The 25,648-nt window shown below is 32.2% G+C and overlaps 1 protein-coding gene, 2 long non-coding RNA genes and 1 pseudogene across 7 annotated transcripts; 2 read left to right on the forward strand and 2 right to left on the reverse strand.

Annotated features, from left to right (window-relative positions):
* LOC21396098 overlaps positions 1-1,125 on the forward strand; it is a 9,807-nt pseudogene extending 8,682 nt beyond the window's left edge.
* A 147-nt stretch (positions 1,126-1,272) lies between these two features.
* On the forward strand, positions 1,273-2,065 carry LOC112090842. 2 transcript variants are annotated; one of them, XR_002901837.1, is made up of 3 exons: positions 1,273-1,382; positions 1,461-1,646; positions 1,748-2,065. It is a non-coding gene; the product is annotated as an uncharacterized LOC112090842 (long non-coding RNA). The 2 variants fall into 2 exon arrangements; XR_002901836.1 differs by having other exon boundaries at positions 1,461-1,643.
* Positions 2,066-15,718: 13,653 nt separating this feature from the next.
* Positions 15,719-20,464, reverse strand: LOC112090844. Of its 4 annotated transcripts, none has more exons than XR_002901842.1 (3): positions 20,113-20,464; positions 16,529-16,696; positions 15,719-16,215 (listed from the first exon to the last, which is right to left on the reverse strand). It is a non-coding gene; the product is annotated as an uncharacterized LOC112090844 (long non-coding RNA). The 4 variants fall into 4 exon arrangements; XR_002901841.1 differs by having other exon boundaries at positions 15,719-16,060; positions 20,088-20,464; XR_002901843.1 differs by having other exon boundaries at positions 15,719-16,201; positions 20,088-20,464.
* A 1,348-nt stretch (positions 20,465-21,812) lies between these two features.
* On the reverse strand, positions 21,813-25,648 carry LOC21396099 (proline iminopeptidase). Its single transcript, XM_024163104.1, has 10 exons — positions 25,106-25,648; positions 24,333-24,469; positions 24,063-24,236; positions 23,515-23,751; positions 23,321-23,421; positions 23,128-23,200; positions 22,969-23,037; positions 22,700-22,807; positions 22,276-22,401; positions 21,813-22,149 (listed from the first exon to the last, which is right to left on the reverse strand). Exons 1-10 carry the CDS (start codon positions 25,452-25,454, stop codon positions 21,955-21,957), a joined length of 1,569 nt encoding a protein of 522 aa, XP_024018872.1. The 5' UTR covers positions 25,455-25,648; the 3' UTR covers positions 21,813-21,954.

A 25,648-nucleotide genomic window follows, 5' to 3' on the forward strand; every position in this document is an offset into this window, starting at 1 on the left:
CTCTTTCCCGAGTATTTGGACACGTACTTGGTTGAATTCGACATTCAGCCCCGTTAGGAACTCATAGACTCTTTCTCCTTCAACAAATCTTAACATCATGCATGCGCCTTCACTGCATTTCATCTTAATATTTTGATAGTAATCGTTCTAATCAAAGACCTTTCATTTTATTATAGTAATCGGTGACCGAGAGAGTACCTTGTTTGGTTGAGTGAATTTTTGTTTTGATTTAAAAAATAAGGGCTGCATGACGAACCTTTGAATAAGTTTGCTTCACCGTGTCCCATATGTCCTTTGCAGTTGTGAGAAACATGCACGTCCTAGGAGCTAGTGCTAGTGCTGGAAGTTTGTTCTGTGCTGGAATTTTGAGACATTTTTTCTGATTAGAAAAAGAAAGGCTGGCACGGGAAGAAAAAACAGGTATTGAAGGGTGTTTCTCAGCGGAAACAAAGGGGGCGGAAAGAATAACCCTAATTCTCTGATACCATGAACAAATTGATGAACTGATTGATAATTCTCATAAACTGTACAACTTATTTATAGATTACAAAACAGTCTACTTAGGAGCTATTTATGGTAACACAATATTCATCACTAATTACAAGTAAAGGCCTAATATATAAGAATTTCTAGCTTGCATTGACTCTGGAAATCAGGGAACAAATTCCCTTAAAACCAGAGTCAACGAATCCTTGAAGATTCGTCAACAAACTCCACTATAAGAGTTTGATCAGTGGAAGGAATCAAAGAATGATCTTTTTTTTTTTTGTTAATTGGGGATTAACTGTGAGCAGGTATAAGTTTAAAGGGGTAAACCATAATTTACCGCAAAAGGTGAGGGACGACAAATAACATGAGTAAAGTATCCGCTAACAAAGCAGAATTGGCTGTTTAGCTATTGACAGTCATTTGGAATTTTGTTATGGTACTGGCCTTCTAGTTTTCTAAACCCGTTTACATTCTGGGATGCTTCTTCAGGTTATGCTCCTGGTTCTCGAGGTTCATGCATGGATAGCGAAAAACCTACAACACTTCCGTCATCTTGTTGTTTTCTTGATGCATAATTTCAGGGCAGATAATTCTCTACTGGAGAAGTGAGTTTCTTCTCTCTCTCTCTCTCTACTGGAGAAGTGAGTTTCTTCTCTCTCTCTCTCTCTCTCTCTCTCTCTCTCTCTCTCTCTCTCTCTCTCTCTACTGGAGAAGTGAGTTTCTTCTCTCTCTCTCTCTCTACTGGAGAAGTGAGTTTCTTCTCTCTCTCTCTCTCTCCGGGAGTTTTCTACGATATTAGAAGTGGAATCCGATCTGGATTTTGCATCTGTTATGGCCCACGTTGTCTTTTCTGAACTTCAAGTGCACGAGTGCCCTAATAGAATGACGTTGAGGTTGGGGCTTTTTATAGTTAACAAAGTGAAGCAAGGCTTTTGTATTTAATAGTTTCGTGATTTCTTTTTATTTTTCAGGCTTTGAACTTGATTTTACTTACATCATCCGAATTATCTGAACTTCGAGAACTTTTGAAAAAGTCACTCACGAACCCCGTTGGGAAGGACTTATTTGTTTCGTTGTATGCTTCATGGCGCCACTCACCCATGGCAATCATAAGTCTCTGCTTATCAGCTCAGGAAACTGTTTAGAATTCCATTGTAGTAACTACCGTCATCTCTCTTTTTTGTGCTGCATGCCCTTTTGTTTATTGGTTTAGTTTTTATATTTGAATAGAACGTGTTCTCATTTCTTATCTTGACAGACACCAGCATGCAAGTGCTGTAATCCAGTCTCTGGTGGAGGAGGATATTGCATTCAGAGAGTTTGTTCTTCGTGAGCTCCGTGCGGCTGCTGGTGCTGTCACAATCACGTCTCTCATGGTCAGTACGGTGTTCTTTTCAGTCCCATGCTTTAGCAGATTTAAATATGAGTATCCTTTATTTCATCATGCATCTTTGTTATTTATGAGCCTAATGATTTTCTAAATAGCTAAATGAAATGTCCAACATGTTCATTTAGGGTTTTGGGATGCTAGCTATAAAACTAATCCGGTGATCTGTAAATTTCCTTACTCTAGTTCCCCCCATATTTGTGAAGTTAAACAAATGTCAAATTATTGTAATAGGCATTGCTTAGCTAACTTGTTTAACATCTAGTTGGATATGCAACGATGATATATATATATATATTCTCTGTCATTTTTTGTAGGCATGCTCAGAAAAATGTAAGGATCGTGTCTGCAAAATTTTATAATTTTTTGATGTCGTTTTTATTTTATTTTATTTTTCAAAGATGAAAAATAAAGAAAATTATAAAAAATAGAATATTCATCAAAAAATGGTGCGGCTTGTAGCATTAATTCCTTAAAATTGTGTATTAATTTTAGAATGCAAAACATAAATAAAAATATAAATTTTTTACCCATCCCGGCCCCGGGGCACCCCACAATGCGGGCCAGCGGCTTTTATACATTGTTTTTCTTTTTTATTTTTCATTTTTTAGGCCTATTTTTTCAGGCATGCTCAGAAAAATGTAAGAATCTTGTTTGCAAAATTTAATAATTTTTTGACGTCGTTTTTATTTTGTTTTATTTTTCAAAGACGAAAATAAAGAAAATCATAAAAAATAGAATATTCATTAAAAAATAGTCCCGCTTGTATTAATTCCTAAAATTGTATATTACTTTTAGAACACAAAATATAAATAAAAAGCGTTTTACTTCTATTTGTCATGTTTTGAGGCCACTGTTTGCAGGCGTGCCTAGAAAAATGTAATGATCGTATCTGTAAAATTTCATAATTTTTTGACATCGTTTTTATTTTATTTTATTTTCAAAGACCAAAAATAAGGAAAAACATAAAAAAATAGAATATTTATTAAAATATAGTGCCGCTTATTGCATTAATTCTTTAAAATTGTATATTAATTTTAGATTGTAAAAGATAAAAAAAAATGTAAATTTTTTACCCATTCTAGCCCATGGCGTCCCATTATACGGGCTAAGGACTTTTTGACAGCATTTTACTTTTTTTTGTCATTTTTTGAGGTTATTTTTTTGCAGGCATGCCCAGAAAAGTGTATGGATCGTGTCTGTAAAATTTCATAATTTTTTTTTGTTGTTTGTAATTTATTTTATTTTTTCAAGACGAAAAATAAGGAAAATAATAAAATATAGAATATTCATCAAAAAATGGTGTCGATTGTTGCATTAATTCCTAAAAATCATATAATAATTTTAGAATGCAAAACATAAATACAAATGTAAATTTTTTACCCATCCCGGTCCCTGGGCGCCCCACTACGCGAGCTGGGGGCATCTATACAGCGTTTCACTTTTTTTGGGGTCATTTTTTGCAGGCATGCCCAAAAAAAATGTAAGGATTGTGTTTGCAAAATTTCATAATTCTTTGTCGTCGTTTTTATTTTATTTTATTTTTTTAAGACGAAAAATAAAGAAAATCATAAAAAATAAAGTATTAATCAAAAAATGGCGCTGCTTGTTGCGTTAATTCCTTAAAATCGTACATTAATTTTAGAAAGTAAAACATAAATAAAAATGTAAATTTTTTACCCATCTCGTCCCTTGGGTGCCCCATTACGCGGACTGGAGATTTTTTTACAGCGTTTTGCTTTTTTTTTTTTTCATTTTTTGAGGTGATTTTTTGCAAGCATATCTAGAAAAATGTAAGGATCTTGTCTGTAAAATTTCATAATTTTTTTATGTCGTTTTTATTTAGTTTTATTTTTCAAATATGAAAAATAAAGAAAATCATAAAAAAAAATAGAATATTCATTGAAAAGATGGTCCGGCTTGTTGCATTAGTTCCTAAATCGTATATTAATTTTAGAATGCAAAACATAAATAAAATGGTAAATTCTTGACCCATCCCGACAACTAGGTGCCCCACTACGCGGGTCGGGGGCTTTTTAATAGCGTTTTACTTCTTTTTGTCATTTTTTGAGGCCATTGTTTGTAGGGATGCCCAAAAAAATGTAAAGATCGTGTTTGCAAAATTTCAAAATTTTTTGACATTTTTATTTTATTTTATTTTTTAAAAACAAAAAATAAGAAAAATCATAAACAATAGAATATTCATCAAAAATAGTGCCGATTGTTGCATTCATTCCTTAAGATCGTATAATAATTTTAGAATCCAAAACATAAATAAAAATATAAATTTTTGACCCATCCCGGTCCCTGGGCGCCCCAGTACGCGAGCTATAGGCTTTTTGATAACGTTTTACTTGTTTTTATCATTTTTTGAGTCCCTTTTTTATAGGCATGCCCAGAAATATGTAAGGATCGTGTGTGCAAAATTTCATAATTTTTTTAAAGTCATTTTTATTTTATTTTATTTTTCAAAGACGAAAAATAAAGAAAATCATAAAAAATAGAATATTCATTAAAAAATCGTTTCGCTTGTTGCATTAATTCTCAAAAATTGTATATTAATTTTGAAAAGCAAACCATGAAAAAATGTAAATTTTTGACTCATCCAGGCCCCTTGGCACCCCACTACGCGGGCTGGGGGCTTTTTGACAACGTTTTATTTTTTTGTCATTTTTTGGGGCCATTTTTTGCAGGCTTGCCTATAAAAATGTAAGGATCGTGTCTATAAAATTTTATAATTTTTTGACATCGTTTTTATTTTATTTTATTTTTCAAAGATGCAAAACAAAAAAAAATCATAAAAAATAGAATATTCATCAAAAATCGTGTCGCTTGTTGTATTAATTCCTTAAAAACGTATATTAATTTTAGAATGCAAAATATAAATTAAAATATAAATTTTTGACCCACCCCGGCCCTTGGGCGTCCCATTACGTGGGCCGGGGGCATTTTGAAGGCGTTTTACTTTTTTTTATCATTTTTTGAGGCTACTTTTTGGTGGCATGCCCAAAAAAATGTAATGATCGTGTTTGGAAACTTTCATAATTTTTTGACGTGGTTTTTATTTTAGTTTATTTTTGAAAGACGAAAAATAAAGAAAATCATAAAAAATAGAATATTCATCAAAAAATAGTATCACTTGATGCATTAATTCCTAAAAATCGTATATCAATTTCAGAATATGAAACATAAATAAAAATTTAAATTTTTGACCAATCTCGTCCTCTAGGCACACCACTATGCGGGCCGAGAGCTTTTTGACAGCGTTTTACATTTTTGTCATTTTTTAATGCCATTTTTTGTACGCATGCCCAGAAAAATGGAAGGATCATGTTTGTAAAATTCCATAATTTTTTGACGTCATTTTTATTTTATTTTATTTTTTAAAGTCAAAAATAAAAAAAATCATAAAAAATAGAATATTCATCAAAAATTGGTGTCACTTGTTGTATTAATTCCTAAAAATTGTATATTAATTTTAGAATGAGAAACATAAATAAAAATGTAAATTTTTACCCATCCCAGCCCTGGGCACCCCACAACGCAGGCCGGGGGCTTTTTGACAGTGTTTTACATTTTTGTCATTTTTTGATGCCATTTTTTGTAGGCATGCCCAAAAAAATGGAAGGATCATGTTTGCAAAATTTCATAATTTTTTGACGTCGTGTTTATTTTATTTTATTTTACAAAAATGAAAAATAAAAAAATTATAAAAAATAGAATATTCATCAAAAAATAGTGCCGCTTGTTGCATTAATTCCTAAAAATCGTATATTAATTTTGGAATGCAAAACATAAATAGAAAGGTAAATTTTTTACCCATCTCGGCCCTTGGGTGCTCCACTATGCCTATCGGGGGCTTTTTGACAACGTTTTAGTTTTTTCATCATTTTTTGATACCATTTCTGTGGGCATGCGCATAAAAATGTAAGGATCATATCTGCAAAATTTCATAATTTTTTGACCTCGATTTAATTTAATTTTATTTTTCAAACATGAAAAATAAGGAATATCATAAAAAATAGAATTTTTGTCAAAAAATGGTGTCGCTTGTTCCATTAGTACCTAAAAATTGTATATTAATTTTAGAATGTAAAACATAATTACAAATGTAAATTTTTTACCCATCACGGCCCCTGGGCGCCCCACTATGCGAGCCGTGGGCTTTTTGACAACGTTTTACCTTTTTTTGTCATTTTTAGGCCATTTTTGGAGGCAGGCCCAGAAAAATGTAATGATCGTGTCTGCAAAATTTCATAATTTTTTGACGTCATTTTCATTTTATTTTATTTTTCACATATGAAAAATAAAAAAATCATAAAAACTAGAATATTCATCGAAAAAATGGTGTCGCTTGTTGCATTAATTTTAGAATGTAAATTTTTGACCCATCTCAGCCCATGGACGCCCCACTATGCGGGCCGAGGGCTTTTTGACAGCGTTTTACTTTTTTTTTTTTGTCATTTTTAAGCTATTTTTTGTAGGCTTGCCCAGAAAAATGTAAGGATCATGTATGCAAAATTTCATAATATTTTGACATCATTTTTATTTTATTTTTCAAGACGAAAATAAAGAAAATAATAAAAAATAGAATATTCATCAAAAAATGGTGCCGCGTGTTGCATTAATTCCTAAAAATGGTATGTTAATTTTCAAATGCAAAACATTAATAAAAATATAAATTTTTGACCCATCCTGGTCCCTGGGCGCTCCACTACGCGCTTCGAGGGCTTTTTGACAGCGTTTTACTTTTTTTGTCATTTTTTGATGCCACTTTTTGTAGGCATGCCCAGAAAACTTTAAGGTTCCTGTCTGCAAAATTTCATAATTTTATGATGTCATTTTTATGTTATTTTATTTTTCAATGATGAAAAATAAAGAAAATCATAAAAAATAGAATATTCATAAAAAAATTGGTGTTGCTTGTTGCAATAATTCCTAAAAATTGTGTATTAATTTTAGAATGAAAAACATAAATAAAAATGTAAATTTTTTACCCATCCCAGTCCTGGCCGCCCCACTACGTGGGCCGGGGGCTTTTTGGCAGCGTGTAATATTTTGTCATTTTTTATTCCATTTTTTGTAAACCTGCCCAGAAAAATGTAAAGATCATGTTTGTAAAATTGCATAATTTTTTGACGTCGTTTTTATTTTCTTTTATGTTTCAAAGATGAAAAATAAAAAAAAATCATAAAAAATAGGATATTCATTAAAAAAATGGTCCCGCTTGTTGCATTATTTCCTAAAATCATATTTTAATTTTAGAATGCAAAATATAAATAAAAATGTAAATTTCTGACCTATCCCGACCCCTAGGTGGCCCATTACGCGGGTCGGGAGCTTTTTAACAGTGTTTTACTTCTTTCTGTCATTTTTTTAGGCTATTGATTGTAGGCATGCCCAAAAAAATGTAAGGATCGTGTTTGCAAACTTTCATAATTCTTTGACGTTGTTTTTATTTTGTTTTATTTTTCAAAGATGAAAAATAAGGAAAACCGTAAAAAGTAGAATATTCATCAAAAAAATGGTGCCGATTGTTGCATTAATTTCTTAAAATAGTATACTAATTTTAGAAAGCAAAACATAAACAAAAATGCAAATTTTTTACCCCTCTCGGGCCTGAGCATACTACGTAGGCTGGGGGCATTTTCAAAGTGTTTTACTTTTTTTGTCATTTTTTGAGGTTATTTTTTGCAGGCTTGTCCAGAAAAATTTAGGGATCGTGTATGTAAAATTTCATAATTTTTGGACGTCGTTTTTATTTTATTTTATTTTTTAAAGACAAAAAATAAAGAAAAGCACAAAAATAGAATATTCATAAAAAAAATGGTGATGCTTGTTGCATTAATTCCTAAAAATCGTATATTAATTTCAGAGTGTGAAACATAAATAAAAATACAAAATTTTGACCAATCCCATACCCTGGGCGCCCTACTACGCGGGCCGGGGGCTTTTTGTAAGCGTTTTACTTTTTTTGTTATTTTTATGCCATTTTTTGTACGCATGGCCAAAAAAATGTAAGGATCATGTTTGCAAAGTTTCATAATTTTTTGACATCATTCTTATTGTATTTTATTTTTCAAAGATGAAAATAAAGGAAATCATAAAAAATAGAATATTCATTAAAATATGGTGTCACTTTTTGCATTAATTCCTAAAACTCCTATATTAATTTTAGAATGCAAAACATAAATAAAAATATAAATTTTTGACCCATCCCGACCTCTGGGTGCCCCATTAGACGGTCTGGGCGCTTTTTGACAGCGTTTTATTTTCTTTTATCATTTTTTGATGCCATTTTTTGTAGGCATGCCCAGAAAAATGTAAGGATCATATATGCAAAATTTCATAATTTTTTGATGTCATTTTTATTTTATGTTATTTTTCAAATACTAAAAATAAGGAAAATCAAAAAAAATAGAATGTTCATCAAAAGATGGTGCCGATTGTTGCATTAATTCCTTAAAATCGTATATTAATTTTAGAATGTAAAACATAAATAAAAATATAAATTTTTGACCCATCTCGGCCCCTGGGAGCCCCACTACGTGGGTTAGAGGTTTTTTTATTGCGTTTTACTTATTTTTGTCATTTTTGAGTCCTTTTTTACAGACATTCCCAGAAAAATCTAAGGATCATGTATACAAACTTTCATAATTTTTTGACGTCATTTTTATTTTATTTTATCTTTCAAAGACGAAAATATAGAAAATCATTAAAGAAATAGAATATTCATTAAAAAATGGTGTCGCTTATTGCATTAATTCTTAAAAATCATATATTAATTTTAGAAGGCAAACCATAAATAAAAATATAAATTTTCAACCCATCCCGGCTCCTGGGCTCCCCACTACGCGGGCTGGGGGCTTCTTAATAGCATTTTACTTTTTCTTGTCATTTTAGGCCACTTTTTGCATGCTTGCCCAGAAAAAAATGTAAAGATCGTGTCTACAAAATTTCATAATTTTTTGACGTCGTTTTCAATTAATTTTCTTTTTCAAAGATGAAAAACAAAGAAAATCATAAAAAAATAGAATATTCATCAAAAAATTGTGCCGCTCATTGCATTAGTTCCTAAAAATCGTAGGTTAGTTTTGGAATGCAAAAAATAAATAAAAAGGTAAATTTTTTACCCATCCTGGCCCCTGAGCGCCCTATTATGCATGTTGGAGGCTTTTTGATAGCGTTTTATTTTCTTTTATCATTGTTTGATGCCATTTTTTGTAGGCATGCCCAGACAAATGTAAGGATCATGTTTGCAACATTTCATAATTTTTTGACATCATTTTTATTTTATTTTATTTTTGAAAGATGAAAATTAAAGAAAATCATAAAAAATAGAATATTCATCAAAAAATGGTGCCGCTTGTTGCATTAATTCCTCGAAATTGTGTATTAATTGTAAAATACAAAACATAAATAAAAATGTAACTTTCTGACCAAACCCAGCCCCTTGGTGCCCCACTAAGCGGGCCGGGGGCTTTTTGACAACGTTTTATTTTTTTGTCATTTATTGAGGCCATTTTTGCAGGCATGCCCAGAAAAATGTAATGATCTTGTCTGCAAACATTCATAATTTTTTGACGTCATTTTTATTTTATTTCCTTTTTCAAAGACGAAAAATAAAGAAAACCATAAAGAATAGAACGTTCATCAAAAAATGGTATCGCTTGTTGCATTAATTCCTAAAAATCGTATGTTAATTTTAAAATGCAAAGCATAAATAAAAATGTAAATTTTTGACGCATCTCGGCCCCTGGACGTTGGGGGCTTTTTGATAGTGTTTTACTTTTTTTTTTCATTTTTATGCCACTTTTTGTAGGCATGCCCAGAAAAATGTAAGGATCATAAATGCAAAATTTCATAATTTTTTGACATCGTTTATATTTTATTTTATTTTTCAAATACAAAAAATAAGAAAAATCATAAAAATAGAATATTCATCAAAAGATGGTCCCGATTGTTGCATTAATTCTTTAAAATCGTATATTAATTTTAGAATGCAAAACGCAAAAAAAAATATAAATGTTAGACCCATCCCGGCCCTTGGGCGCCTCACTATGCGGGCTAGAGGCTTTTTGATAGCGTCTTACTGGATTGTCATTTTATGAGTCCTTTTTTTACAGGCATGCCCAGAAAAATATAAGGATCGTGTCTGTAAATTTCATAATATTTTGACGTCGTTTTTATTTTATGTTATTTATCAAAGACGAAAATATAAAAAATCATAAGAAAATAGAATATTCATTAAAAAATGGTGTCGCTTATTGCATTAATTCCTAAAAATCGTATATCAATTTTAGAAAGTAAACCATAAATAAAAATGTAAATTTTCGACCCATCCCGGCCCCTCGGCGCCCCACTACGTGGGCTAGGGGCTTTTTAACAACGTTTTACTTTTTTTGTCATTTCTTGAGGCCATTTTTTGTACACTTGCTCAGAAAATGTAAGGATCGTGTCTGCAAAATTTCATAATTTTTTCACGTCGTTTGTAATTTATTTTCTTTTTCAATGATGAAAAACAAAGAAAATCATAAAACATAGAATATTCATCAAAAAATTGTGCCGCTCATTGCATTAATTCCTAAAAATTATATGTTAATTTTGGAATGCAAAACATAAAATAAAAGGTAAATTTTTTACCCATCCCGGCCCCTGAGCGCCCCACTATGCATGTTGGAGGCTTTTTTATACCGTTTTATTGGTTTTTATCATTTTTTGTAGGCATGCCAAGAAAAATGTAAGGATCATGTATGCAAAATTTCATAATTTTTTGACGTCAATTTTATTTTATTTTATTTTTCAAATATGAAAAATAAAGAAAATCATAAAAAATAGAATATTCATCAGAAAATGGTGCCGCTTGTTGCATTAATTCCTCAAAATTGTGTATTAATTTTAGAATGCAAAACATAAGTAAAAATGTAAATTTTTGACCCATCCCGGCCCCTTGTCAATTATTGAGGCCATGTTTGCAGACCTGCCCAGAAAAATGTAATGATCAAGTCTGCAAACATTCATAATTTTTTGACGTCGTTTATATTTTATTTTTGTTTTCAAAGACAAAAAATAAAGAAAATCATAAAAAATAGAACATTCAACAAAAAATGGTACCGCTTGTTGCATTGATTCCTAAAAATCGTATGTTAATTTTAGAATGCAAAGCATAAATGAAAATACAAATTTTTGACCCATCTCGGCCCCTGAACACTCCACTACACAGGTCGGGGCTTTTTGACAGCATTTTACTTTTTTTTTGGTCATTTTTTATGTCACTTTCTGTAGGCATGGCCAGAAAAATGTAAAGATCATGTCTGCAAAATTTCATAATTTATTGACGTCATTTTTATTTTATTTTATTTTTCAAAGTTGAAAAATAGAGAAAATCATAAAAAATATAATATTTATCAAAAAATGGTGTCGCTTGTTGCATTAATGCCTAAAAATCATATATTAATTTTAGAATGCAAAACACAAAAAAAATTATAAATTTTTGATCCATCCCAACCCCTGGGCGCCCCACTACTCGGGCCGGGGGCTTTAAAACAGTGTTTTACTTTTTTGTCATTTTTTGAGGCCATTTTTGTAGGCTTGCCCAGAAAAAATGTAAGGATCGAGTCTGCAAAATTTCATAATTTTTTGACGTCGTTTTTATTTTATTTTATATTTCAAAGATGAAAAACAATGAAAATCTTAAAAAAAAAAATATAACATTGATCAAAAAATGGTGTCGCTTGTTGCATTAATTCCTAAAAGTGATAGGTTAATTTTAGAATGCAAAACATAAATAAAAGGTAAATTTTTTACCCATCCCGGCCCCTAAGTGTCCCACTATGCATGTCGGGGGCTTTTTGACAGCGGTTTACTTTTTTTTTTATCATTTTTTATGTCATTTTTTGTAGGCATACCCTGAAAAATGTACAGATCATGTATGCAAAATTTCATAATTTTTGGACGTCATTTTTATTTTATTTTATTTTTCAAAAATGAAAATAAAAAAATCATAAAAAATAGAATATTCATCAAAAAATGGTGCCACTTGTTGCATTAATTCCTCAAAATTGTGTATTAATTTTAGAATGCAAAACATAAATAAAAATGTAAATTTTTGACCCATCCTGGCCCCTTGGTGGGCCACTACGCGGGCTGGGTGATTTTGACAGCGTTTTACTTTTTTGTCATTTATTGAGGCCATTTTTGCAGGATGCCCATAAAAATGCAATGATCGTGTCTGCAAACATTCATAATTTTATGACGTCATTTTTATTTTATTTTATTTTTCTAAGACGAAAAATAAAGAAAATCATAAAAAATAGAATATTCATGAAAAAAATGGTCCCGTTTGTTGCATTGATTTCTAAAAATTGTATGTTAATTTTAGAATGCAAAGCATAAATAAAAGTGCAACTTTTTGACCCATCTCGGCACTTGGACACTCCACTACGCAAGTCGAGGGCTTTTTAACAGCGTTTTACTTTTTTTTTGTCATTTTTTATGGCACTTTTTGTCAGTATGCCCAGAAAAATGTAAGGATCATGTCTGCAAAATGTTATAATTTGTTGACGTCATTTTTATTTTATTTTATTTTTCAAAGTTGAAAAATAAAGATAATCATAAAAAATGCAATATTCATCAAGAAATGGTGTCACTTGTTGTATTAATACCTAAAAATCATATATTAATTTTAGAATGCAAAACACAAAAAAATGTAAACTTTTTTACCCATTCCGGCCCCTGGGCGCCCCACTACACAGGCTGGGAGTTTTTTTAACAGTGTTTTACTTTTTTTTTGGGTCATTTTTAAGGCCTTTTTGTGCTGGCTTGCCCAGAAAAATGTAAGGATCATTTATGCAAAATTTCATAATTGTTGGACGTCGTTTTTATTTTATTTTATTTTTCAAAGATGAAAAATAAAGAAAATCATAAAAAATAGAATATTCATCAAAAAATGGTGCCGCTCATTGCATTAATTCCTAAAAATCGTATGTTAATTTTGGAATGCAAAACATAAATAAAAAGGTAAATTTTTGACCTATCCCGGCCCCTGAGCGCCCCCCACTATGCATGTCGGGGGCTTTTTGAAATCGTTTTACTTTTTTTTTATCATTATTTGATGTCATTTTTTGTAGGCATGCCCAGAAAAATGTTAGGATCATGTATGCAAAATTTCATAATTTGTTGACGTCATTTTTATTTACTTTTATAAAGAAATTCATCAAAAAATTGTGCCACTTGTTGCATTAATTCGTCAAAATTGTGTATTAATTTTAGAAAGTAAAACATAAATAAAAATATAAATTTTTGACCCATCCCGACCCCTTGGTGCCCCACTACGCGGGCCGGGGGCTTTTTGATAGTGTTTTACTTTTTTGGTCATTTATTGAGGCCATTTTTGCAGGCATGCCCAGAAAAATGTTATGATTGTGTCTGCAGACATTCATAATTTTTTAACGCCGTTTTTATTTTATTTTATTTTTCAAAGATGAAAAATAAAGAAAATCATAAAAAAATAGAACATTCATCAAAAAATGGTACTGCTTGTTGCATTGATTCCTAAAAATCGTATGTTAATTTTAGAATGCAAAGTATAAATAAAAATGTAAATTTTTGACCTATCTCGGCCCCTAGACACTCCACTACGCGGGTCGGGACTTTTTGACAGCGTTTTACTTTTTTTTGTCATCTTTTTATGCCAATTTTTGTAGACATGCCCAAAAAAATGTAAGGATCATGTATGCAAAATTTCAAAATTTTTTTGACGTCATTTTAATTTGCTTTTATTTTTTAAAGTTGAAAAATAAAGAAATTCATCAAAAAATGGTGTCGCTTGTTGCATTAATTCCTCAAAATTGTGTATTAATTTTAGAACGCAAAACATAAATAAAAATGTAAATTTTTTACCCATCCCGGCCCCTTAGTGCCCCACTACGCGGGCCGAGGGCTTTTTGACAACGTTTTACTTTTTTTGTCATTTATTGAGGCCATTTTTGTAAGCATGCCTAGAAAAATGTAATGATCGTGTCTGCAAACATTCATAATTTTTTGACGTCGTTTTTATTTTATTTTATTTTTCAAAGACGAAAAATAAAGAACATCATAAAAAATAAAACATTCATAAAAAAAAATGGTACCACTTGTTGCATTGATTTCTAAAAATTGTATGTTAATTTTAGAATGCAAAACATAAATAAAAATGTAAATTTTTGACCCATTTCGGCCCCTGGATGCTCCACTACACGGGTCAGGGGCTTTTTGACAGTGTTTTACTTTTTTTTTGTCATTTTTATACCATTTTTTGTAGGCGTGCCCAGAAAAATGTAAGGATCATGTCTATAAAATTTCATAATTTTTTGACGTCATTTTTATTTTATTTTATTTTTCAAAGATGAAAAATAAAGAAAATAAAAAAATGGAATATTCGTCAAAAAATGGTATCGCTTGTTGCATTAATGCCTAAAAATCATATATTAATTTTAGAATGCAAAACACAAATAAAAATTTAAATTTTTGACCTATCCCGGCCCGTCGGCGCTCCACTACGCGTGTCGGTGGCTTTTTGACAACATTTACTTTTTTATCATTTTTTATGGCACTTTTTATTGCATGCCCAGAAAAATGTAAAGAATGTATGCAAAATTTTAAAAGTTTTTGACGTCATTTTTATTTTATTTTATTTTTCAAATAGGAAAAATAAAGAAAATCATAAAAAATGGAATATTGATCAAAAAATAGTGTCGCTTGTTGCATTAATTTCTAAAAATCGTATATTAATTTTAGAATGCAAGACATAAATAAAAAGTTAAAATTTTAACCTATCCCGGCCCTTGGGCATTTCACTACGCGGGTTGGGGGCTTTTTGATAGCGTTTTACTTCTTTTTGTCATTTTTTGATGCCACTCTTTGTAGGCATGCCCAGAAAATGTAAGGATCATGTCTGCAAAATTTCATAACTTTTTGACATCATTTTTATGTTGTTTTCTTTCAAAGACGAAATTAAAGAAAATCATAAAAAATAGAACATTCATAAAAAAATAGTGCCGCTTGTTGTATTAATTCCTAAAAATCATATGTTAATTTTAGAATGCAAAACATAAATAAAAATAGGACAATAATGGCTTTGTGAACACCCTTAATGTTTAAGGAAAATACAGGAGGCAAGAAAAAAAGGACAATAATGGCTTTGTTAAAAGAACAGTTTCTACAAACCTATGGTAATTAAAAAAGTGAGGGATAAAAGTTTAACAAAAATATAAAATTAACAAAGTTTTAAGTCCACTAACCATATGTACAGTTAACCTAAAAAAAAATGCAAGGACAGATCTGAAGACTACAGCTATAGAATATCTAATTGAAAACTTTATGTAGAATTCTTCAAAAGTTCCAATTATGAAATTAGTTTCTGCCTTTAAAATACCCACTATTTCTTTAAAAACCCACACACATAAGTTCCTTTGACAAAAGTTAATATCGAATTAAACTAAAACAAGAGGATTTCACAGAGAATAATGCAAAACACTAGGTCAAAAATCATCAAATCGGTCAAAAAGACCATGAAAATTTTAATTAACGAGCTAATAAGCAGTTTATTGCGAGTCAGATGATCTTACTGATTAAGACAATTAAACATCAATCCCATGCGACAATACTTCTAAGAATGCATAAGAAAATTAAGACTACATCATCCCTTTTCCTCAGCTCATCATGATAAACACAAGGAAAAAACTCGAGAAAAAAAAAAAGAGAAAAAGTAGTTAGTTTAAAAAATAGATAGAAAAACTTTCTCAGAAAGCAGCAGAATGCAATTTAGGACATATTATCCCAACATACAATGTAAAATTCTATTAACTTGTATGGATAATGTGATTAAGACTAAATATCAATCCCATGCGACAATACTTCTAAGAATGCATAAGAAAATTAAGACTACATCATCCCTTTTCCTCTGCTCATCATGATAAACACAAGGAAAAAAATCGAGAAAAAAAAAAAGAGAAAAAGTAGTTAGTTTAAAAAATAGATAGAAAAACTTCAATGGAGTTTTATTGTAGTCTTCAGTTGTCTTTTAGCCTTTCGGAATAGAAAAGGCAGCTAGGCAAGTGAATAAGAGACTGGGCTCTTAGCCTTTAGGAATCCATGCCAGGGCGCCTCTCTTAAAGCAGAAAAACAAGATCTCCAGTGCCTCAGCTATTTTGTTTTTCAAAAAAAGGAACAAAAACCAAACAAACAAACAAAAAGAACAGAGTTATTACCTCATAGACAGAATGAAAATCTCCTTGCCCAAGTTTATCTTTGATGGCAAAATGTTTTGTAGTAGCTAATCCAAATCTAAAAAGTTGAAGCTTAGATAAGCAACAGGGAAAAAAAATGCAAATTCGTCAATAATAACACTTAAAATCAGAAAAATCTAATAATAGTAGTTCCTTCTTCCTTTTGCACTTCCTTTTTTAATTAATTTCACAACCAATAACTCCACCAAACCAAAATTTCTCCAACCAAAGCAAGGAAACAGAGGAATCCTAAATAAACGAAGAAAAACTATATTACAGCTTTAACATTAAAAGGAGAACCTCAATTTTAATTATAGCCGTCGGCTTTCTCTAGGAAAGAAAAAAGAAAAGAAAAAGAAAAAAGAAAAGAGAACATGAAGATTACCTTACAGAACCAAATCTTGCTTGCACAAGTTTAATTGCGGTGACAAAACATTATGCAGTAGTTAATATGTTGACCAAATAGGTAAAGTTGAAGCTAGCTGGTGCGTGCTTTCTTGCGTGGATTTGGCGCTTGCTTTTGCTCTTTGCCACTTTTAGCATATTTCTCTCTCTGTATTAGTTATATAAAATCAAAGATTCAACATCAAATTCTAAGTAAACCTCTAGACATAATACTCTCCTTGGAGGCCAATTTTTGAACAATATTTAGCGCTTTTTTTTTTTTTTTTTTTGTGGATACCCAAAAATCCCCCGAACCCACTTTGTGAATTTGAGTTAGCAACTGGAGCCCTCCGCCCCTACAATCTTTGGAAGGTAGGAAACCATGACTTTTGTCATGTAGGTACCCATGAGGTGGTTTGAACCCCAGACCTTGTGGGAGCAAAGCAAAGGCCTACAACTGTTAGCTATTTTGTAGTTTTTAACTTAACAAAAACAGTTTAAAAGATTAAAAGTTATAACTATTTTTTGTGAAAAAAGCTATAATTACTTATAAAACTAAAACTGAAACTACCTCATGTCTAATTATATGCAAACGGACCAATCAGACACCACCACATACGCATTCTAATTAAACTATCTCATGTCTAATTATATGCAAACGGACTAAAGTCGGACACCAAATACGCACTCTAATGAAGCTTTTTTTTCTTTTTTTCTAAAACACGGACACTGGAAATTCTATGGGAAAAACACCAATAAGATAGCACACTTAATAAAAATAAATAAATAAATAAAAGTGTCATGAATTCCCAATTATTCAATTCCAATTTGTTTTCTTCATTCCAAAAACCAAATTATACCAGAAAACAAGCTGCAAGATGACCTCAAAAGAAAAAAACTTGATTCATTGGGGAACCCAAGAACAACAACGACAACGACAACTATATTAGTTCCATACATAAGCATGGAATATAAGAAAACAACAGAACAAGTAAAATACAAAACCACCTACAAAGTCAAAAGTGACCTCCAAAGAACAAAATTACTTGATTATAGGGGTAAATCCAACGACAGCAACAAATATACAAGTTGTACGCACAAACAATTAATAGAGTATGCCACCAAGAATTATCTATTGATCTATCACATGCGCCACAATGTATGAGTCACCAAGATATATTGATTAATTTATTATTGAATGAAAGAAATAGTTAACTGCAAGTAGACAGAGTGATTGTATCTTCACTTTTTGATGATTGATAATTTGATATACAGAGACCTAAAGTAACATCAAATTATAATTTAGTATGAGCTTTATCAAATGGCACAACATGTATGATATGGCGAAACATCAAATAAATATTAGAAGTAAAAATTGGATTGAGCAATCAAATAAGAATATAAGAATATATATATATTAAACAAAACTAAATACACAATAAGACCAATCAAATAAGAAGATATATTAAACGAAACTAAATACACAATAAGCAGACATCCATAACACGAATAGGATATTTACCCATTGTAGATTATACCAACGCCAATCAGAAGGCAACTCAAGAAGTTCCATACGACAGAACTGCAAATGACTTAGGAAAACAGAGAAATAGGAGGAAAACGGAAACAGAGAGAAAGCGACAAGCAAGAAAGGAGGTATAATCTGAGAACCCAATAGTGAAAAGACAGCTAGAGTAAATATAGAACCTACCTAGGTTTTCCTCTTGCAATAGAAAAGGGGGAAAAGAACTATTTGCTTTCCCTAAACGAAAAAACATAATAAGATCATAAGATGGGATGAAAGTTGTAAAGATGAAGATGGAGAAAGATGCATGAACGAACTGTTATACAAAGTCACTTATATAAGAAAACTAAAGAGCAACCATAGGTTTGAAACATTTGGGAACTGTTCAACGAGCAACCCACCAGTACATTCTCACACAACAATAATATAAGCAGAGGCCATTTAACATCTAATGTAAGAATTACTACTTAGCAAAAATACATCATGGGAACTAAAAAGCATGACTACATAAAATATAGAAACGTACAACTAATAACATGGAATCCCGTAATCCAACTTCGCAGAAGATCCAACTAATAACATAGAAATAACTTCGCAGAAGATGAAAAGAAGAAGTAAATTTACCTCGATTGAGCATTATTCCTAGAGCGAGAGGAATGGAGAACTTAATGGGAGAGAAAGTAAAAATCAAAAAAGCATCAGAAATAAAATTTTATAAAAAAGAATGAAAAATACTAAGTGAGCAATAAGAGAACAATTAATACACACCACTACAATCCTAATGTTTGGTTCTGTAAATTGGCTGCCAAAGGTTTGTTGGGGATGAGAAGCATAGAGAGTCACCCAAAAATCAAGTCTTTGAACCATAACGTGTGTTATGAAGAATCTCAAGACACATATACATAGTGTACCACCACATGAAAGATGAAACAAATCAAAATTCTAAAGGGCTAAAAAACTTGTAAATGAAACTACTAACAGACAAACTAATATAATCTAAAGCCAACTTCTGAGCAACTCAAAAATCACCTACTCTATCATAGATCATCTGTTATCAGGTAATGATTATTTTTTAAAGAAAATATAGATTAAGGGTTATTAGACAACTTACCAAGATGTATATTTTTACAAAAATATTGTCAGAATTAATGTATTTGAAAAAGTCATAGAATTCCATCACAAAAAGATTACCAATTACATCAATATCACAAATGAAGAATGTGACGTGCATTTTCATCTAGTCAACTGCGATAAGTAGTTGTACAAGCGACTCCTAGAGTTTTGAAAGCAAATAATATTAGAAAAAAACTTTTAGCGAAGAAGATGAATCCCTCATATGAACTTCCAAAGGAAAAACTTTGTCAAAAACTCATGATCGTCGTCTATCAAAAGCAAAAAAACAAAAAACACCAGCAAAAAAGCAATAACAACGACAGGCCATACAATTTATCAAAACCTGTATTAAAGGCAACAAGAAAAAAAAAGATCGTCCAGCAAAGAGACTCACTCAAATGAAGAACTAATAACCTGCATCAAAGGCAACCAAAAAAAAAACCACAAATGACCGAAACCCAAAAAAAAAAAGTGGCATTTTTTTTCTTTATTTTACCTACACTAAAGAGGAAATGAAAATGTAAGAAATGATTGAAAACCCTGAAAAGAGAAGAAGAGCACTTTTATAGGGGGGCAAAGACTCACAGCAATTTCCTAAGTTAATGGCCTCCTCTCAGAAGCTCTCATCCATATACACGTGAAACAAGAGATTATGACTTGCTATTAGCAAGAAGGAAAAAACTAAAAAACTAAAAAAACAACCAGAGAGATTATGATCTGCCTGATATTAAAAAAATAAAAAGTCATAGGTGACCAAAGACTCGCATTCACAACAAGGAAGAGGATGAGTCTTTGGTTGAGAAGGCAAGAACAGGGTCTTCATTTTTTTCAACCAAAATAAACAAAACCCCCAAATTAAAAAAGAAATCATAAGATAAGGAGAGAAGGGGAAAGAACAAATAAATCTGAAATGAAACCAAACCTAGGGCTAAGCATGGAAATCGCACCCAAGAAACCGTTGTGGAGTGCAAAGAAAGAGAGAGGTAGAGGCTATGGAAATCGGACGCAAAGAGTTCAAATCCGACGGCGGAGCGTTCTCCTTGGAGCCCCTCTGCTTCCGCGACGGCCAGGGCTTGGCTACGCTAGGGTTCGGCGACGTCGGAGACTCCATCTTCGTCTCCCTCAAGATCGCGTTTCTTGGCTACATGAAGTGCTTCATGGTTGCGAAAGCTAGAGAGAGAAAGAGAGAAGAGGAGGAGAGAGAGAGGGTGAGATATTGATTGAGAAGGTTTTGGATCGGAAATGGAGCAGAAGACCAAGGAGCGAGAGATGGGAAATGTAACCGTTGGAGGAATACTCTGGGAGATATGAGAATATTATTTTTGGGGGAAAAAGCAGGCTTTTTTCGTTTATTATTTGTTTGTCGTTGTCATTACACGTCTATTTCGAGAGAGAGAAAACAAAAAATGTTTTTTTGAACGAAAATAGTAAAAAATATGTCAATATGGAAAGTTTAAGAAAATATATAGATCAATTTTTAGTTATAGAAATTAATATGTCATAATTTGTCAAGTTATAGTTTATAACCAGATAAGTTATGGATAAATTTATCAAGTTATGGTTCATAATCAGATAAGTTATGGACAAAAACTGTGAATTATGGACAATAACTTGTCAAGTTATGGTCATAAACAGACAAGTTATGGACAAAAACAGTAATTTAACCTATTTATTAATTTATATAAACTATTAGCCTATTAATTTTAATTCATCTCAAGTCTTAATATATTTCCCTCTTTCTCCATTTTTTGAAATTCCTTTTATTTCTTTAAATTTTTTGTTATTATTATTTTTTTTAAACAGTATGTTGCATCTGAGTGTTTGCATTGAGTTATGAAGGAAAGGTGGAGCTCACAGAGGCACATTTTTTAGCAAAGTTTAAAGACTATTTTCATTTTGGAGTGAATGAGAGAAACACTTGCATGTTTGGAATTATTTTTGTTTTTGTTTTTCATTTTTTTTGAGAACGAAAAAATGAAAACGATTTCAAAACGGCGTTTGACACAATTAAAGGAAAAAAAAACGAAAATGAAAACGATTTTTTGATTTAATGTAAAATGAGAGAAATAAAAAAAACGATTTTTAGTCGTTTTTTTATTTTTTATTTTTGTTTTCTCCTCTCTCGAGCACAGAGAGAGACATTAATAGGGCTTTTATACTGAAAATAATCTTTTGATAAAACTACAAAATGCATTTTCAAAAATAATTTCTATTTGAGATTGAAAACGTTTTTATTTCCATTTTCATACAAAAAATAAAATTATTTTAAAATGAATTCTAAACGCACCTGTCATTTTTTGACAAAGACAATAGCAAACTCATAAAGGAATGACATCACGTCATTAAGGAGCAACATGTTTTTCCAACAAAGGAAACACAACTCCAACCGTTTATTTCATTAATTCGAATCACACCTAAAGTTTTTGTTACAGTGTTTTCTCTCACAAAAGTTCAAATTAACTTTTTCTACTATAATGTTCTCTCCCATGAATTTACTTTTGAACTCAAATTCTCAACTGGAACGAGCGAAACGAACGAGGCAAACCTTCAAGCATTTCACTTGTTTTTCCTCCGTGTGAGAGTAGGTTTTTATCATTGGACAAACGGTTGTTAAAGCTGAATCCTTAAATGAAATCAAATACTCGAAAGTAAACCTCATTATGAACATCAAGATGTTGATAGAATTCCACAAAAGTTCTCTATCCTACCAAACTATAGATGAACAAAAATTAAATCTTAACAAATTAAAAGATCAACTTCGAAGTAATATGTCGGAACTGAGATGCAGATCAGAATAAAGGCTTCTTTCCTTTAAGCATTCCCATCAAATAATCAAAAACCTGGCTTCCTGAATCGCGCAGACCAGAATGCATGTACTCATTAGTTATCCACAACCGAATCCCTGCTATTTGAGAAGCTGTTTCCATGGCCAACTTAAAGTTGACGTACATATCTTCATAGTAGACAGCAGCTGCAACAGGAACCTGCAGAAATTGAAACGACTAAAGTTTAAAAATAATATCATTTGACTTCTGGAGTTTAGATTATCGTTAGAGAGATTATGACTGCCGAAATTTTAATAAGTTTAACTTCGTATCACAGGCAGAGACCTTGTTGTTATTTAGCGCTTTGATATTGTATAGCGGAGGCCAATCCTTCTTCTCTGCCAATATATGCGCAGTATCTTTGAATTTCTTTAAGGCGTGAATCTCATCAAACATCCATGGGAAGATCATCTGCCAAAGCAAAAACCAAAATCCTATAGTATAAAAAATATCTAAACTGCTTTCTCATTGGCCTAATGGGTCATAACCGCAATCGACCATGCCATTCCCTAAGTGCATATGCAATTTGCAAATTACAATAGCTTATTTAGTTGATATGGTCAGAAAATTCCCCTCCACAGCTGATATAACAATTGAGGAACCATTTATACATCAACCAGAGAGAGTCAAGTAACTGAGGTAAATATTGCGGTTATTTTGTCTTGCGACTTCTTGTTATTTTTTCTAAAGATTCTGAGCTTATGCTAACCTCTCCAGTGAAAAGTACAGGGCGACGTTCTCTTGCAGCCATGATCGCGTCAAATTCGCTCTCATATACAGCCCTTATTTTGTTAGCAGACCACTGCGATGAAGCACCCTTAAAAACAAATGAACATGCGATTAAGACAAATCAATACACAAACAAATAAAAGGTCAATGATATGCAGATAAGTGAAAAACCAATCAAGGAACCAGAGAGTTTTCATAGAGTTCTAATTGTGAAGAATTTTAATTCTGGAAAATAAATAAATACTCTACCTGACAGTATATGGCTTCATGCAGAAGAGCATAGAGTGGATTTGTGTTGAAGGATATGGACTTCTCAAACTGGGAAATATAAAAATGGCTTTAGGATGATGCAAAGAATTAGAGTCAAACTTTGAGTCAAGATAAATAAGGAAGCAATGATTCTCTTACAGCGTCCAAGAAGTTATAACTAATTTGCTTTGGTGCTCCTGGAACTATTAGAGGATCCCAGACTATCTCAAACCTACGGGTTGTAGCAAAAATACATAAGAAAATATATCATGTTTCAAGGAAAATAAAATCGTAAGTTCTGAAATCAAGGAACCTACATGAAAACAAAGAAAAAAAAAATAAAGAAGCCTACATGTAGTGCAAGCGCTCAAAACCGGCACTGGATCCTAGACAAGAAAGACCAAGGACTTGCAGGCTTTTAGGGGTTAGGATGCCCCCGGATGGAAGATCCACCTAAAGAAGACAACACATTTCATAATTGCACTATACTAAGCTTAAGCATCAGCATTCAGAAAAGTACGTAGACCAAAGATGATAGATACTTACTCCTCCTTTTTCAAATTCTGACAAATAGTTGACAACTTCTTGAACTATCTTGATATCCTGAGGATACCTCTTGTAGTACTTCTCATTCTGAAGTTTAACTTGTTCGAAGCATGCTCTATACACAACATCTGCAGTGCACTCATTTCCAATTGGAGGGATTCCTCCAGTTAGGAGGACCTGTTTTAGTCCTTCTTGTGCAAAACTCAAATAAGTTGCTGCACAAAAACCACCATAGCTCTATACAAGAAAAAAGAACAAGTTGTCATTTCGTGTAACACACAGCCTCGCATCAGTGCATCACAAACATCACTAAGGATGAGGCAATTTAGAGCAAAGAAAGGGGAAGAAAAACAATGAAAAGAGAAACATGCACAATTGTGCAATGAAAAATCATGAAAAAGAAATAATGGACTTTGGATCTTAAAAATGGTCTTTGATATAAAGTTTCTATTTTCTAGTTGAATAAATCCTCTGCAGAGGGGTAGAACAATGATCAGAAATCGTACACATACACACAGCTCCGATGAAACTAGCGACACAAATAATACCTGACCCAAAACTGTCCAAGATCCAGCATCAGGAACAAGGCGGATTCGGATAAACTCAGCATCATTTACTATATTGTCAGCTCGGAAGTATTTTATGTAGTCAGCTAAATCCTTGGCAGTCTTCAATTGGGACATGGACGAAGACGTCAAGGAAGTTGATAAGCCTGTTCCTCGCTGCATTTAAATAGTTTGGTAAGATCAAAGATAACAAAAAACACTAGAAACAAATATCATAACATATTCTTAGGAAAGTGCCCTGAAGAACAATACCTGATCCATCAATACAACACGAAATTCTTCACATGCTCTCTGTATCCATCCACTGGCTTCAGTTGGTCGTGGACACTCAAAACCCGGTCCACCTTGTAGGTATAACAGATATGGGAGGGGTTGCTCCTCCTTTCCGACTGCAAGGTAGATTCAGCATTATCAAGCGATTAATAAATAGACCAAAATGCTCAAAACAAAATTTTGCCTATAGAAATAATCGATCATGGATATGCCTACATATGAATTTATGAAACTGGAAGAAAGATAATGTACTGGCCGATACATATCTGCCGCCTCTACTTCGAAACATATAGATCTTATAGTTGAATAAACATAGAGATTTGTAGTTCCTACAAGGCTACAACAGAAATTCAACATAATGCTACAATGTGTGTTTATACTAAATATCAAATCTTTTACAGTATCTACAGTAAAAGCAGCCAAGAAAATCTGAAGCTTATTAACTGATGATTATGAAATAAAATTTGAGCGAAGTATTTATCAACACTGACAAAAATTACAACACCCTTTTTCAACTAATCACTTATCTTAAGCATTTCACATTGGACCAACAGAATATGACACTATAGATCAGGAAAGATAACCACCATTAGTGATCATTATTGATAAAAATAAGTTAGAATAACATTAGAGAACTTAAGATTCCAAACAAAAGCTAAATTGATAAATCAAAATGTACTCTTGTTCGTATACATTATCAAAAGCTTGCACGAATCGAAAATCTTGATTTCAGTCAAAGCTAAGCAAAGCACCTGAAACCACTTCGCGAGCGAAGATCGAGATCTTAGAAGAATTGCGACGATCCGCTGAGTAGTCGAGAGGCACAGAGAATCGGTGGTCGCGAAGTCGAAGGTCCGGCGCCGAGTACCAGTCTCCGACCACGTGCTCCGGCAAGTTCTCGGCGGCGGCGGCGGCGGCGGAGTTATTCTCGGCCATCGGAGTCACCGCACGAAATGCTCTCCGGCGAGAGTGGAAATAGAGAGTATTAGTGAGTGGAATTAGTGGAACTGAAAGATGAGGAAGAGGAAATGCGGAATAAGTGCGAAGACGGGGGAGTGGTTTTATCAAAGAGGGTAGCGCTGCTGTTTCTGCCAGCAGCATTTTATTTTATTTTATTTTATTTTGAGGAAGGAATATAGAGATGGTGACGGGTTTGAGTGAACTGTAGGAGAACTTTAAGGTGAACGTGACACGTGGCGATGTAAGAAATCGATTTTTGGATTAGGAGTAGTTGTTAGGGAGCAAAAAGGATATTGAGAGATCGCCCTCGGCCCACCTATCTAACTTTTCAGCCG

This window comes from Morus notabilis, unplaced genomic scaffold (assembly GCF_000414095.1).
Source record: "Morus notabilis unplaced genomic scaffold, ASM41409v2 Scaffold298, whole genome shotgun sequence".
Taxonomy (NCBI): domain Eukaryota; kingdom Viridiplantae; phylum Streptophyta; class Magnoliopsida; order Rosales; family Moraceae; genus Morus; species Morus notabilis.